This window comes from Haliotis asinina, chromosome 1 (genome assembly GCF_037392515.1).
Source record: "Haliotis asinina isolate JCU_RB_2024 chromosome 1, JCU_Hal_asi_v2, whole genome shotgun sequence".
In the NCBI taxonomy this organism is placed as follows: domain Eukaryota; kingdom Metazoa; phylum Mollusca; class Gastropoda; order Lepetellida; family Haliotidae; genus Haliotis; species Haliotis asinina.
The window spans coordinates 12718489-12734082 of record NC_090280.1 but is presented as its reverse complement, the minus strand read 5'-3'; the positions used below and the strand labels follow the sequence as shown (position 1 = coordinate 12734082).

Here is a 15594-nt window from a genome sequence, read left to right as displayed (position 1 = left end):
GAAGGAGATGTATCTCTCCATGTTGTTTGGGATGCACGATATATTACCATCGATTTTCGCGATGGCCTGCATGATCAAGTGAGAGTCGTATCCTCTCAAGTTGTGAAAGACAACGGGAATGTTTATTGTCTTAGGATTGATTTTAAGCTTGAGGTTGCACGCGTTGTGAGCGGCGCCTCTATACTTACCAGTTATGTGGCAGTGATCTCTCACCGAATCACCGTTAAGTGGCGAGTCGCACACGTGACAGTTAGTGCTACTGGCGTGAGCTATCTTGTCGGATCTGGTCATACGCATGGGAGCGATTCTATACAATGCATTCCTAATAATTTTTTCTTCCTCCTGCAAGCACTTTAGAAACCTTTCAGCCGCGTCAGGACCCCTATACACTACCGGAGCTTTCGTTTCCCCGTCACAACGGACGACAATGTATCCAAACGAACAGGCTTTATGCTCTTGTGTTTTGTGTGTGAAACTCCCACTAGTGGATGATTCCCCTACAATTAAGGCTTCGAAGTCGGCGTATATTATATAAGGCACAGACATTTGGTTCTTGTGATTGTCGAATTTTAGGATATTTTCACCTTCCTTAGGCATGTCGACTCGTATGGCCGTCTGCCCAACACCTTGGCAATCCTCCAGGTGGGATTCTAATAAATCGGCCCGACTGAAACAGTGTAGGCATCGTACACAAAAGTGTTTTTCCCCAACGTGTTTCGACTGGTCGTGCAACAACCGGCTGAGATGTTTTATCCACGTGTAGTGATACGTTTCACCTTTTTGAATCATGAATAAATTAATAACTTGACAATCCTTCACCGGGCTGACCCTGTGTATTATTGTTGTATTACCTTCGTGTCCAAAGACATTTATAGCCAGATTATTCTGTTTTTCTACTTTAGTGATCTGGGATATTGGGGTGGGTTCATCTATACCATCCCAGTTGAGCCCATCGTCCTGTGGATAATTAGAAGGCCTGTTCGGATTAGTGGCAGCTGGAAATAAGGCTGACCTGATAGATAACCTCAAGCAATCGTTTCCTCTATTCTTAACGTTTACTATGGCTTGTTTGTTCTTATAGTAGGGAGGCAAGGCTAGGTATGACCCACCTCTGAACGGCACGTATTTAGCTATATCTAGATAGACATTATCGATTTTATCTACAGCCCACCCGGACCCCATGTGTGTGTAGCGTTCTAGGTATTCTCGTATCTGCTGAAAACTATTATCGATTGATGTGTCAATGGTCTCTGCATGTGTGACGACCTCTTGTTTACCTCGGAAGTAAGGTTGAATATACTCAGTGGTACTCCCAACCTGCTTATCGAGCGACATTTTCACTGTGATCTGAAACTTGATACTTCCTAGATTATTTAGTTCCTGGTTGACCTTATCAGCTATCAGAGGCTTAATATCTGTAATGTCTATGTTTCTATCAATGTGCATGCGCCAACCTCTCAAATAATTGCCTACGGCGTGCTCAGTGCGCACGAACTGTAGGTCAATAGCTCTATTCTGTCGTAATAATTCTAAAAGCTGTGGTTTTCTCATACGAGAATACCCACCTAAACCCAAATCGTGTGCCTCGGCTTTCAGTTGTTTTACAGTTGGACGTGCTACTGGGGCATGTGATAACAATGTGGTTAACCCGGCTTTCCCCAGTTTTGAATAACCCGTGTATCCAAGCTGTTTCGCTTGAGCTTTTAACTGTTTTACCGTAGGAGGGACTTCTAAACCTAGTAATCTCAACAATGCTGGCTTCCGCATTCTAGAATACCCGATAACACCTCTCTGCTTTGCGGCCCGCTTGAGCTCGCGCACAGTAGCCATAGTGTTTACACCTAAGAGAATCAATGTCTAATTGGTCGGCAGTAACTCTTAAAAAATATTTTCTGGTGGCCGGGTACAATTCTAGACATTCTGTCAAATCGTCCCACGTACCTGGTAAAATATATAGTGTGGCTGTTTCAATCCAGTACTCGCCTTGGGTATAGTATTCCTTGTATTCACTTATACTCGAAAAACATTCTATATGGTATTGAGACGCGATATCCCGCTCCCATTCGAAGGGGCGAGTATACTTAACACCCTCTTTAATCCATACCACGTCCACTATTATCTTAAATCTGAAGCTGCCCCATAAGGCCAGTTCATATTTGAATATGTTTTCCACAGACATAGCTATACATAGGTGTGTATAATCTCTAATTGGAGTCTATCTTGAGCAGTCGCCTACGTTCTTTTATGTAGCCTTTTTTGTTCTCGTATATGAGTTGATGTCTGACTACGTTCGCTCCGTGAGCTTTACATAGACAGTAGTGCCCTTTAACCTCGATACCACACACAGAACACGTATAGTTAGGACTTCCCATATGGAAACAACAGAACCCCTGATTCCTGCATTTCCTACCACAGGCCTCGGTCTTCCCCATAAGTATATATTCGCATCGGTATGGAGCGGGTCTCATGTTTACTTATATAGGTATTTTAGTTTAATTGCTTAGCAACCAACGCAGTAGCTGCTATTCCCAACACTATGAAGCCCAGTTCACGATTCATTTGTCCCTTGGATGGTGTGTAGTACTGAGCGAGTGTGGGTTTATTGAGCGCTTCCAATCGTTTACCAGTTAGTAGGTAGTATTCTTTCATTGCTTCATCGACATCTTTGAATGTTTGAACGGCATGGTTTTCACGCGTGAGTTGTTCGTTAATAAAATCGATCCTCTGGAGGCGTTTTTTAGCGTACTCAGCCTGTGCTCTTTGTAATTTCTCAGTAGCGAGATCGTGTCGCTTCCTTTCTTCCTGTATTTCAGCCGCGTGATCATCTCGTAGTTTCGAGAAGAGGAAATTACTCCCGGAAAATGCCAGGGCATTCACTAACGCCCCACCGACCATCATAGCTATCGTGGCCATCCCTATATTTATTTCATTATATTATCAGGTATTATTCCTTGTTTTACTAGGATGTCTTTTGTGGCCATCGCCATACCAAGGTTCATTATGAGCATACCCATATCCTGCAGGTTGAAATCTAGCTTGATAGTTGGTTGTTTAAGCACCATTTTAGTTAACCGAGCGTACCCTACTGCTAGACTAGCTACCACTGTGGCGTGGTATGCGTCGTTGACGAACGTTTTCCCCTCAGACATTATGTATATGATATAAAATATTAAAATTATAACATGATATGCGGGTCTACCATGGGGGATACCCCCATACCCCCACTGTTGTGGGTGGGGGGCTCACTGTTGGGTGGTGGCTCACTGTGGGAGGCGTATAACCATGTTATAACCACGGCAGCAGTTACACCTACAGCCAACAACAGTCGGGTTGGATTGGTCACTTTATGTTGGTTACACCACCGTTTTTTACCGGCAGCTACTCTCTTAGGATTCTTCTGTCTGGTTACTGTTGGAGGTACCTCCACTGAAGGGGTCACTGTTGGGGGTGGGGTCTCCTCCATCACTGTTGGGGGTACCTCCACTGGGGTTTCCTGTGCAGCATCCATCTATACTATTATTATTATTCTTTCTCTCAAATTGACAATGCTTTGCCGTGATAATCGCCGCCGTCACTGGAGCCAACAACATACCATATTTGTGGTACAGCCCGCAGCTGATAGAGCTCACGGCGTGTTCGATAAAAGGGTCTTTATCTAGGTCTTCCCACAGGTAAAGTCGGCGCTCTGGTGGAATGGGAAGGAAATGTGACACAATACCGGTGTACATCTGGGTCATAGCCGATCCTATTGTCTTTGTCATTTCTGCTCCGAGCCGGGACTCGTATCTAGCGTACAGCTTATCGATTTCTTCGGCTGACATTTTATTAATTTTATCTGGAGTGTAGTCTCCAAAGTAATGTTTGGCTTTGCCTCCAACAGCCAACGCCACCAGTTTCTCTCGCTTGTCATCAGTGGGGCCTGCGGGCGGCGTGGGGGAACCCTCCACAGACAATTGTTCGAGCAATTCCTCACACTCCATCTTATAATATAACAAGTAAGATTTAGTTTTAACTATATAATACCCGATACAGACAAAACACAGAGAAATGAAGGTTAAGTTGCACACGACAAATACTTCGAATATCATAGCTATATGCTTAGCTTTGCTTAGCTTTAGCTTAGCTTTAGCTTAGCTTTGCTTAGCTTTGCTTAGCTTTGCTTAGCTTTGCTTAGCATACTATATAAGCCACGGGTTGGTCGGTCTTTAGCACGAGCTTAGCGTGTTTAGTTTCAGCGAGCTGTTTCTTCACCCGTTCCCGTTCTAATTTACTCATCACATCGTTCTCTCTCAAACACTCCTCGAACGAATCCCTATCCTTGCAGTGAAATAAGGCCACCCATCGCGTCTGCTCCCTGAGGTCTTTCAACACCGAGTTGAACTTCTGCGTTAGCACCCAGACGCTGTGATTTGCATGCCGGCCGGAGAAGGCCAGGTACGATAGCATGTCTCTCTTTTTTGTTATCTCGCGATTAGCGCTGCAGTCGTCCAGTATAAACAGCGTCGGTTCCCCTTTAAATTTCTCGTGAAGAGCTTTCAACCAGTCCTGCAGGCGTGTTCCAGGGTCGATTTTGTGTACGTCCGGGTCCGTCATCACCCAAGGTCGCGCGTACGTTTTATTCATGCTCAGAGTAGGGCACATGATAACGATGTTATCGAACACATCCTTATAGTAACCCTCCAACATATCCAACACGAAAACGGTCTTCCCACAGCCAGTCTGCCCGCACACTATAGCGCAGTGTGGGTCAGTGGGTAGTGGTGGGTACCCTCGGGGGGTGTGGGGGGGTGTCCCCCCCTCAATAGATGGCTTGCACGAATCTCCCATTGTCTATATTAAGTTGCGCGTCCATAATAACGTACAGATATAATTTCAACTTACCAGCGGTTTGAGCCTTCTTATTAATCTGGATGGTTATCCCTTCGCTGCCGTTATCTATACGGCGCCCGCTACCGTGCAGTTTATCATCATCCGTGGATCGCATGTCCAACCATAGGGCGTACTTGGTGGTCAGGTATTCACCGATCTGCACGGAGCCGAGGTCCAGGTCCTTTGTTATGTAATCCCCCACTGGTAGCTTTTTTATCTCATCCCACTGCTGGTGTGGTCTCATACCATGACTGAACAGCTGGTTGGGCACGCCCTCGATGGTAACTTCCACCTTTTCAATCTCGGGGTTGAAAAACTTCTCGCTGTCCCTCCGGAATGGATCGTAATCCTCCACGGGGACGACCAGGATACCTTTCATCGATCGCGCCGGCACGTTCAGGTTGATATTCCACACAGTGTCGCTCTTATCTCGCACGACTGATCTATGCCTCAGTACACGATCGTATAGGATAGCCATCTTCCCAGAGTACTGACTTCGAACCTGCCTGGCCAGCTCCGGGCTAGTGACCATGTCGAACTCCAGAGAGATGTTGTCTATGGCATAACTGGCCTCATCACCGTTCGGCGTACGCACTACTTTGCTATAGTCGTTAAACGTGAGCTCGTATTCGAGCCTATCACCCAGCGCGGCCTGGTAAAACGGCGCGTGTCCCGTGAGCAACTCGAAGTCGAGCGGCACGCAGAATCGATTCCCGTATGCTAGAGCGATAGCCTTTTCACCGTCCGATAGCTTGTCTTGTTGGTCTTGCGTGAAGACGTATCCTATGCGCGCCCGGGTTGATTTGCTGATACCCTGGTACACATCGTTGACTCGTTCTCTCTCGCTTTTCCAGAGATCCTTGTAGCAGTGAAACACGTCGCTGTCGTCGATGCTCAGTACCTCGTTACCGCTGATCTTGACGGTCGTTTTCTTGATGATAGCTCGACCCACGTTCCGCACTAGCTCGCGTTTGTCGTTGTCGGAGGTCAACGTGATATTGAACGCCAGTCGAACAGTGCCTGGTACAATGAGGTCATTCTCACCAAGGTTTGGAAATCTAACCAGCAGAGTTTGATTCTGGTCTATCTTGCTGGGATTGTTGGTGATGGTCACCGACTGGCGCACGGCTCTGGCACCTAATGGCTCTCTCAATTTTCTGAAAGGATCTAATTTTCTACCGTACATTGTTATATATAAATAAAATATATTTAAATACTAATGGATGAAGACATACCTATGGATGATATGCGGGGCGCTAGTGCCCAGGCATCTGATGAGCAGGAGACCTCATTTACTAGTTTGCCATTGAGCCAACAACTTTTAGAAACAACGGTAAATGATTATTACGAAAGTTTAAAAAGTGATAAAAACTACGTTGAACCCCAGGGTATATACCATAAGAATTTTTTTGTTGATACAAAGGGTGTTCTACGTCTTAAGTCTGCCCCAGGGGTTGACCTCTTTAACAAGATCACTAAAAAACCACTGGCCTTGTCAACTCTAGCCAGCCGCAATGGTGGTGCTAGATTTATCATTGAACATCTAAACATGCGTGATTACGGTGGTGCAATACCTAAGACCGTTAAAGAAGATCTGCAAGCTACCAGATCCCACCTCACCACTATAGATGAAATGACGCCAGAGCGTGCTACAGAAGCCTCGGACAGCATAGAAAAACTGTTGAGCACCTACTGGGACAAACCGTTACCGGGGTTTGACTTTCCGGTAAGGGAACTGTACGGCTTAGACGAAGCCGTGAAACGCGTGCGTGGAGAACTCGTGAACAACATGGGGAAACTGAACGAAATCGACGAGCACATCGCTAGGGAAAAAACCAAACTCACCGAAACTGACGACGATGATATGAAGCGTCGCATCAATGAACGAATACGTGATTTAGAAGACGAGAGACGTACACGATTGGAAGCCGCTTCCTCGAATCGTGAACATCTTCGATCCCAGATCAGTCGCATTCGGGAAACAATCGATAGAATACTGAACGAAGATACAACTTTAGCAAACAGGATTCGGATATTGTTCCGGGAGCAAGGGATCACCATCGCCAGCATTCTGACTGCATTGGGTTTCATTATATCAACCCTGGTGGTGTCACTGGTGGGAGGAACCCCTGTGGGGCCTGCCGGCGGCGGTGGAACTCCAGGCGGTGGTGGTGGTGGTGTTAAAGACTGGATCAAAAAACTCGGGGAAGGCCTAGCTAAACTGGCTGGTAAAGCCGCCGAAGCCCTTCCCGGCATACTGGGTAGCATCGTCTCGTGGTTGTTGAGCGCTCTGTCTAAAACTGCCATGTGGCTCAGTCAAAACCTGTGGGCAGCCATCGTCGCCGTGGCGGGTCTGGTGTACGTAGCGGCTAAGAAATCTTTAACCAAATAAGTCCCAAAGTTACCCCACCAACCACTAAGGCTGTTTTATTATCAATATGCTGCTGATAGGTGGTGGAAACCCCCACACCCCCCGGGGGTACCTCCACATGAACTTTAGGCTCCGGTGGTGGCGCCACTATACCCTTTTCACGTGGTTGGGTGTGTGGGATATGTGGGGTGTTAATATCGGGGTTGATACCCAACTTTTGATCCTTCGTGGCTATGACTATTTCGTTGTTATAACCCACCACTTTTTTTATTCTCAGTTGCATATCACTCGGAGCCATGTACAACCCCACGCCGAACACGTAATTGACTTTCGATCTGGCGTATTCTAACACGTTTTGGTAGCGTTCGATGGCCCTCGGGAGATCAACTGGTGAATTGATAGCATCATCAACGTTGGAAACGAATTGTGTCTGAGCGTCGTAAGCAGTTCCCTTACCGAGGATGTTAGAACGCGTCATCGACTGCGCACCCAACAGCGCCCACACGTACGTTCGAATCGAGTCGTTCAAGCGTATTGTACCAGCACGAGTGAATCCTTTCGATGTTTTTGAGATCATTTTAGTCCAGGCTGTGGCTGCATCAGGACTGGTTTGCTTTATACAGCTGACATGGATCTGTTCATTCGTTGTGGGGCCTGTAAATGTATGCCGGTTTGGGTTGTATGAACCATCTTTAGAACCGGCATAATATTTTCCGGACCTGTAGAAGTACACGAGAACTATACCGAGACCATGGTTCACACCAGGAAGGCGAAAGTCTTTATTCGTTGGAATCTCAAACTCCCCACAAATACGTTCATAAGCGCGTCTATCATAGGGGTTATTCGTCATACTCCACGCTTTATCTTGGGGAAGAGGAGCACTTATTTCCTTCAATATTCGTCTCGTTTGATAATAAATATGAAACAAAACAACCGCCTTACTCAGTTCGTCTATACCATAGTCTGGTGTCACACCCGACCCTGTCGTCGCACACCACACAGCAAAGTTGAGTTGGTTCTGCCAAAACTGCATTGGGTTTTGATTCCAGTTTACCACCGCCTGCGCGTTATTAACGGACACGACATACTTTTCAAAGATATCAATAAAGGTTGTTTTAAACCCCGTACCATCTGCATTCACCACGATTTTCAAGTGTGCTAAATCCATATTATAATTTATAATTCATATATTATAATATGTACATAACACTTCCTGGAATAACGAGCGGTGAGGCCGTTCAGCTGACGCACGCGATCGATAACACGTCAGGTCAACTCGAAGTCGCACTCTGTGATATCACCTACCTACCGCAATGGACTAACATTAATATCAGCAACAATAAGCTGTTCGTCAGTGGAACTCGCAGCCAGATAACTGACGGCTACTACAGCGTGTGCTCTCTAAACGACGAGGTCTTCAAACCCCTGGGAGCCGAACTCAAAATGAACGACTCAAACGGCACAGTGGTGTTAATCAACAACGGAAGAACCTCCTTGAGGCTCGGCCGACCATTAGCGAGGATACTCGGTATGTCTCCTGACGAGATAAAACCAACAACAACCGTCACAGGCACGAAGTTACCCGAACTAGTACCGTACCGAGAGCTATACATTCATCTCGGTCAGGTGAGCACAACGTATAACATTCAAGGAGGCCACCCTTCCACTATACTGAGAGCAGTGCCGGTGAAAACTGAGAAATTCAACGACGGTAGAACCGAGTCGTTTTCACCACGGCAGTATAAGAGATTAACCCAGGGTAACATACCTGAACTGACAATATCGGTGTTAGATATAAATCATAATCCTGTAAATATAGGATACCTCAGCTTAACGCTTCACGTAACATGACCAGCGCACAAGGACCCGGAGTGAAAAAATGCGTCAATATCGGGATCTCCGACCTCGGAGACACACGTGGTTTCGACGCTCCCGGAGTAGATGGTAAAACGTACGCCTTGCAACTGAAAAACAACATTTACAAACGCGTTGAAGTCTCCTCCGGTGGAGCCCTAAGTGATATGATAGATACCACAGGAGCAACAGCCAACACTAAGTACGCCCTCGTCAACACCGGTGATGACAACTGGAGAATATACCCATCATTCGGAGGTAAACTGTTCGACTTAGACGATGTTGAGAGCACTACCGTCGCCAAAAACAAACCATATATGCTCGTCTTCACCGAAGATGACAAGTGGGTGTTGTTACCCGATAACAAATGGTTTCTCAATATTAGACTCGTCTCCCCTTACGTGTTCACGGATAACAAAGACAACCACCTAAACAAAGTCGTGAACAATGGAACCCTGCTCGTGGCTTACGTCCCAACTCAGAGACGTAGCATAGTCGTCAGCCCAGTCAACACTATAGCAGCCCACATGCTATCAAGTAAACCGGCCATGCAAAACGTGAAATTGCAGTTGGTGTCTGAATTCGAAGGCGTGGTTAAGATACTAGAGAGTCTACCGGCAAACTCAACACTGTTCATCAAAGTCTACCTAGGGGAACCATCGGGGAATGATGTCGAGATCGTGAAGGGGATCAAACTCGGGTGGGTGAAACGACACCAGTTTCAAGTTTGCAACGTTTACGTGCGGGTGGGTGTCGACTCCAAGACCAGTCTGCAGGGGGTCAACGTGATCGTAGAAAACAAGATATCACTAATCAATATCTTCCTGCCTGACAACATACACTTCATGGGTATTAAGTTAACCCCTGAATTATTATCAGAAAACCAGTTGGAAATTATATCATAATAGTATAATAATGACTAGTCATCATCCCAACACTACGCTTAATGACCTGGGAGATACGGAGGGATTCGATCAGCCTGGTGAGGAAGATGAATTATACATCCTACACTTCAAAGACAACGTGTACAGACGGGTGCCGTTATCAGATTTTAAAGAGCCTAAATGGTTGATCAACTTAACACTCACCTCACCTTATATCACAATAGAAGGAGATGAAGATGAAGATAAATTAATCTCTAAGATTAGGAACAACGGCATCTGGGTCGGGGATTTCATTCCGGAGAGGGAATTAGTACACTTACCACATGTTGGTGACAAAAAAAAAGGGTTAGGTGCTTATCCACCCACTAAATTAACATTTAGCGAATATCTTCCTAGCATATCATCCCCTTGCACACTCATCATAGAAGTCTTCTTTTATAAAAACACCCCACTAGTACACCAAATTTTACCCGGGGTGTCAATACAATGGTTGGACGAACACCTAGACCAATATTGCCGTATTGTTATACAGTGGGATACCCACGGGGGTACTATAAACCACTTAATAAGCCTCCGTGGGGTTTCTATTACAACAGGAAATTTTATTTACCTCTCACCTATTACCCTGGGTAATCTAGATCTTGTAGACTTCAAATACATTAATAGAGTATTAACTGAAACCCAATTAAAATATCTTTCAAAATATATATTATAGGATGGGTCTGTACCCAGTCGTAGAGGAAGTAGCGAAGACGTTGGAAACCGTAGATGGGTTCCGCTTGAGGCAGTTATGTGATGTAAAACGTCAACTAGAACAAGACCGTGACACGCGGAAAGCACTATGTAAAAAATATAATAGAGCTTTCAATATCGTGGATGGGGCTGACACTACCCTTATGGCAACCAGTATGGGACTAGGGGCGGCAGGCGTTGGATTGTTAACCACCATCGTGGCTGCACCTATAGTGCTAGGTATTGAAATAACGGCTGGGGTGACAGGGTTGGTAGGGTTGGCGCTTAAGTTAGTATCACGCAGACTTAATCGTAAGGTATTGAAACACGACGAGATCAGGGTTCTGGCTGAAGCAAAGCTAAACACAGTGAGTGAGCGTATTTCCACGGCACTCTCTGATAGTAAGATCTCAGAAGAGGAGTTTAGTTCAATCCTCTCTGAACTCAAAAAATATAACGGAATGAAACAAGATATTCGATCCAAGTCTCGTAAGTCTGCTATCAGCGAGGACGAGAAAAAAAAGTACATAGCACAGGGAATACAAAAAGCCCAGCAAGCCTTTATTATGAACACCAAAGAGATCGTAGGCGGTTCACATTAAACTGTTTCATTGATATAAATATAACATAACCGTAAGCGAGCCACCGATCCTATATGGTCAGTCAAAACTTACAACATAGATAAAGTGGATATGTACTACTTGAGGGGTGGGCCGGGTAGGGGATTTGTAAGAGAAGAATTATTGATCGTACCGTACGGCACAGTGTTACCGCCTGCCAAGTCACGGTAAACGTGATGGCGTGGCTTTGTAGTAGGGGCAATATTAGCAAGAGCTAATAGTCCCACCAAAGCCTTATTTAGTAAATGAGGCTTTTTAGAGGGGGTTTTGAAAAGTGTTTTCGGACTATCATTCCCTATACTACTGTTCCTTCTATGACGTCACTGCAGGACTCTGGCGACAGAGTTACGTAACTTGTGTGTGGTTTCGTTTGCGGGTGAGAGAGAAGCAGACGGCTTTTTAGCAACTTTAAAGTGCTTGGTATTAATTAACCACAAGGGTTTAATTTTTAAAATATGGTGTTCCGATTATGACTAACCAGAAGTCTTTCATATGCAGTGGTAGAAAGAGTACCAAAAAATTGAGCTTATTCGTTCTTTAAGATAGTAGCAGGTTTTGCACTTAGTATTTGTGACAGTTTTCAAGCTGAAATTTATATTGTCTAGAATGTATGCCACTATGTTTTACAGGTGTAAATTTGGGGAACATGGTATCATGTAGTAAATAATGTTCTTTCCATTGTGTTACAGTCTATCTAATGTTTGAAACTAAATAAGACTCAGGAATAAGCAATAATTTCATGCTGTCATCAACAAACCTGTCTGCTTTTTTCTAGCTTTGACTTCAAATGCTTCAGAGCAGATAATAAGATCCCACAAAAAAAAAATGAAAGTTTTATACGGCTGCATGGTATTACCGGTATACCAGTGAACCACAACATGAAATTGTAACAATTATGTATTACGCTACATTTATGAACTCATGAATGTTGTCAAATTTACATCGAAGTTACTATTTCCATCTTTTCATGCACGCATGCTATGCAGTCAAGTGACATCACAGCTGTGGTTGCCTCGATCTTCATGCTTGGACACAATGTTTTATACAAAAACAATTTGCACAAAGAATCCTTGTCACAGGTCACCATCAAGCACAATATGTCTAATAAGTTCAATAACTGCACAATGGTTACCGACACATACTGTGATTCAATTTGAAGGTATTAGAATATTGGAACGTGGACAGATCTACACTATCTCTTCTTTCACAACAGATTACAGTATGTATTGTAATACAGGAGTGTGTATCACAATATATGGCAATACAAAATTCAGTGCAATTCACAGCCCTGATGTTTTCCAAGAGGTCATGAGATGGCATGGTTTCCCCAACACACACATCCTTGTCTTTCAGTAGTGTAGTCATGTTACTTACACTGCACCTCCACTGTCACAGCTGACACACTAGACGTCCCCACGGAGCTCCTCCCAACACATGTATAGCTTCCCCAACACACACACATCCTTGTCTTTCAGTAGTGTAGTCATGTTACTTACACTGCACCTCCACTGTGACAGCTGACACACTAGACGTCCCCACAGAGTTCCTCCCAGCACATGTGTAGCTTCCTCCACTGCTCCTGGAGACAGGACTCAGACTGTACTCTCTGCTTGTTGCTGATGAGATAGGAGAACCGTTGTGTGTCCAGATGTAAGATGTCACTGATGGGTTGGCTGCCGTCACTTGACAGATCAGTTGAGCATTGGGCTGCCCTACATAGACTCTGTGTGGTTGACACGTGGGGCTCAGTGTTACCTCGGGGACATCTGAATGAACAGATACAATAGAAATATGATATTTTTACACAATTGTTGTTATGATTAGAATAATTGCCATGGGTTGGTCATCTAAACAGTATTAATATTAGATTCAAGTATACCTCTTTCAGATTGTCATTGTCAAAAGCAAATAGTTTATTTTTAAAAATTTACTAAGATGTAACTTGCTTAGATTTAATGAAGGACATCATATGCATGCCAAAATGTTTCGACAAGATTTTACTACATTAAATGCAAGTGATTGTTGGGATGATATAACTTTCGGTTCACCGAATCTGACAGGGTTTGTGAGGGATTACCACTGTGGATGTGTGTGGGAAAAGGGAAACAATGTCTGGGAATTTATATGTTGTTCATATGCAGTACTGTTGTTGAACTGTGTCCTATCCGGCTGAAAGCATTAATTACACAATGCTTTTTAGAAAGTGGTCCAATGTAGCATATGTTACATTTGATCACTTTCTAAACAGTACTGTATAATCATGGCGGTGGGAGCCATGCCAATTTGCACTTTTCTGAATACACAACGACTGCAGTCAGTTGTCCCACTTCCATTTTTATGGAAGTTGCAGTGGCTGAGCTGGTTAGGAGGTTGACTCTTTATGCTGGCAGTTTTGCGCCAGACTCTAAGCATTTGTGTTCTGACTTAACAGAGTGATAAAGCTTGTATATCTTCTGATCTTAGAATGGATGTCAGAGGTGGGATATGGAGTTGCCTTTTAGACTGTCATGGAATCAGACCTTCACTTTCTCTTTCTCAGAAAAGTACAAATTCTAGAATTCTTTTTTGTTTGAGTCCCATTCGGGATTCGAACCCCTACCCTCAGAGTCAGGCACTTAATCGCTAGCACACAAAGTCAGCCGCCTAACCCGCTCAGCCACCACGACTTCATGTATAGATAGGTATTTTCTTGGTAATCCTACTCGAAATATAGAATCAAAGAGTACCCCATGATGTTGAAGTAACTGATGTCCTAGCCAGGAAAGGTAGGCCATTCCATTGTCCTTACTTAACAGTTGGATATCAAGCAGTACTACATCGATGTCAACTACAAAACTATGATACTGCATGGACATGAAAACGCATGTGGGCCCACTTATGTTTTATCCCTATAGAGCAATTAGTGGTGAAGAACCTGTTTACTTTGTCAATCAGACCAAAGATCCAAAAGTTTTTAATACCTTGACTAGAACCCATGTTGTATTTTCGCTTTCTCCCCCATTTACTCTCATCCATTTCCACCAACTCCACCAAGTACAACAGGGTCATCAAGGAGAGAACAAGACATTAAATCACGGTATAGATTATACCAGTTATAGGCAGTATTCTAACACATGGTCAACATCTTCACAGTGATGTGACCTGGAATGTCATGGCAAAAAAAGGTACAAGATCCTTAACAATGTACCAAGTTCCCAGAAACTTCCAAATCTTACAGATTTACATTTCCTACATTTTGTGCAACGCCATACATGACCATCAGATTTGATCTTTCTGTCTTTTTGCCATGACATGGACATTTTACATGTTTCACAGTTCATCATAGAGGCAAGCAGGTTATTTTCTTTCATAAATTTAGGTCTTTTCAGTGTCATTGCATATTACACCCACCTGAATTAAATAACATTCCATGTTGTGACTGTGTGTCAATACATGCAATATCCAGTAAAATACTTAAATGCCTCCAAAGCCAACCAACAACTGTATGATTTAGCATGAACACCACAGTAGTGAATCCACCCACCAGAACAAGATGCGTTGAACTGCCTCATCTTCAAATGTCATAACTTGTAAAGATTCCTGAGTTGAAATATAATTCACAGCAAGATTGTTCACAATATTGGTGCGATTAAACATGGTAATAAGACTAATGTATGATTGTTTCTTCTTTGACCACCAAACCAGTAACTGTTTTATTCTTCCTTCCTTGGCAGGCAAGCCATAAACAACTCTCCTCAGTTCATTCAAATATCATTCAAATGTCACGCATAACACACACAAAAACAAGCCCCAAGTTCATACTTTTCACGGAAGCCACTGAGATATTTGGTCAGAAGGGTCCTGATGGTATAGTCAGTGGTGTTTTTAATATACCTGAATGTTTGATGTATATACAATTTAAAATCTCAATCTGTTCATAAAAACACTGAATTCATAGTGTTTCCTTTGTACCTTTGGTTGTGGAATGTCGCCTTCTGTCTAAGTTGATATTTGTAGTAACACAAAACATCCAAATCATGTTCAGCAAAAGGTGGTTTACATCCATGAGAATATAGATGTTCATTTACCTCCTCCTCTTGAAAATCTTCATTTGGGAAATAGTTGTCTTTGGATGTGAATCCACAGAAGTTACAAAATCTGTTCTTGTCCTTTAAAACATGGTAACTTTCGACTAGGCCAAAACTCTGTTTTGCAAACATGAAGGCTTTTACGGCAGGTTAAATTTACAGAGCATTCTCGGAACTCATCTATGATCCATAATTAT

The 15594-nt window shown here is 43.9% G+C and overlaps 1 protein-coding gene across 1 annotated transcript in view; it reads right to left on the bottom strand.

Moving 5' to 3' along the window:
* The window catches only part of LOC137287174 (B-cell receptor CD22-like), a 129368-nt gene that overhangs the window by 27771 nt on the left and 86003 nt on the right, over nt 1–15594 (bottom strand). Inside the window, exon 8 of the mRNA XM_067819347.1 lies at nt 12827–13096. Coding sequence (XP_067675448.1) covers nt 12827–13096 — 270 coding nt within the window. The remainder of the gene's footprint in view (nt 1–12826; nt 13097–15594) is intronic.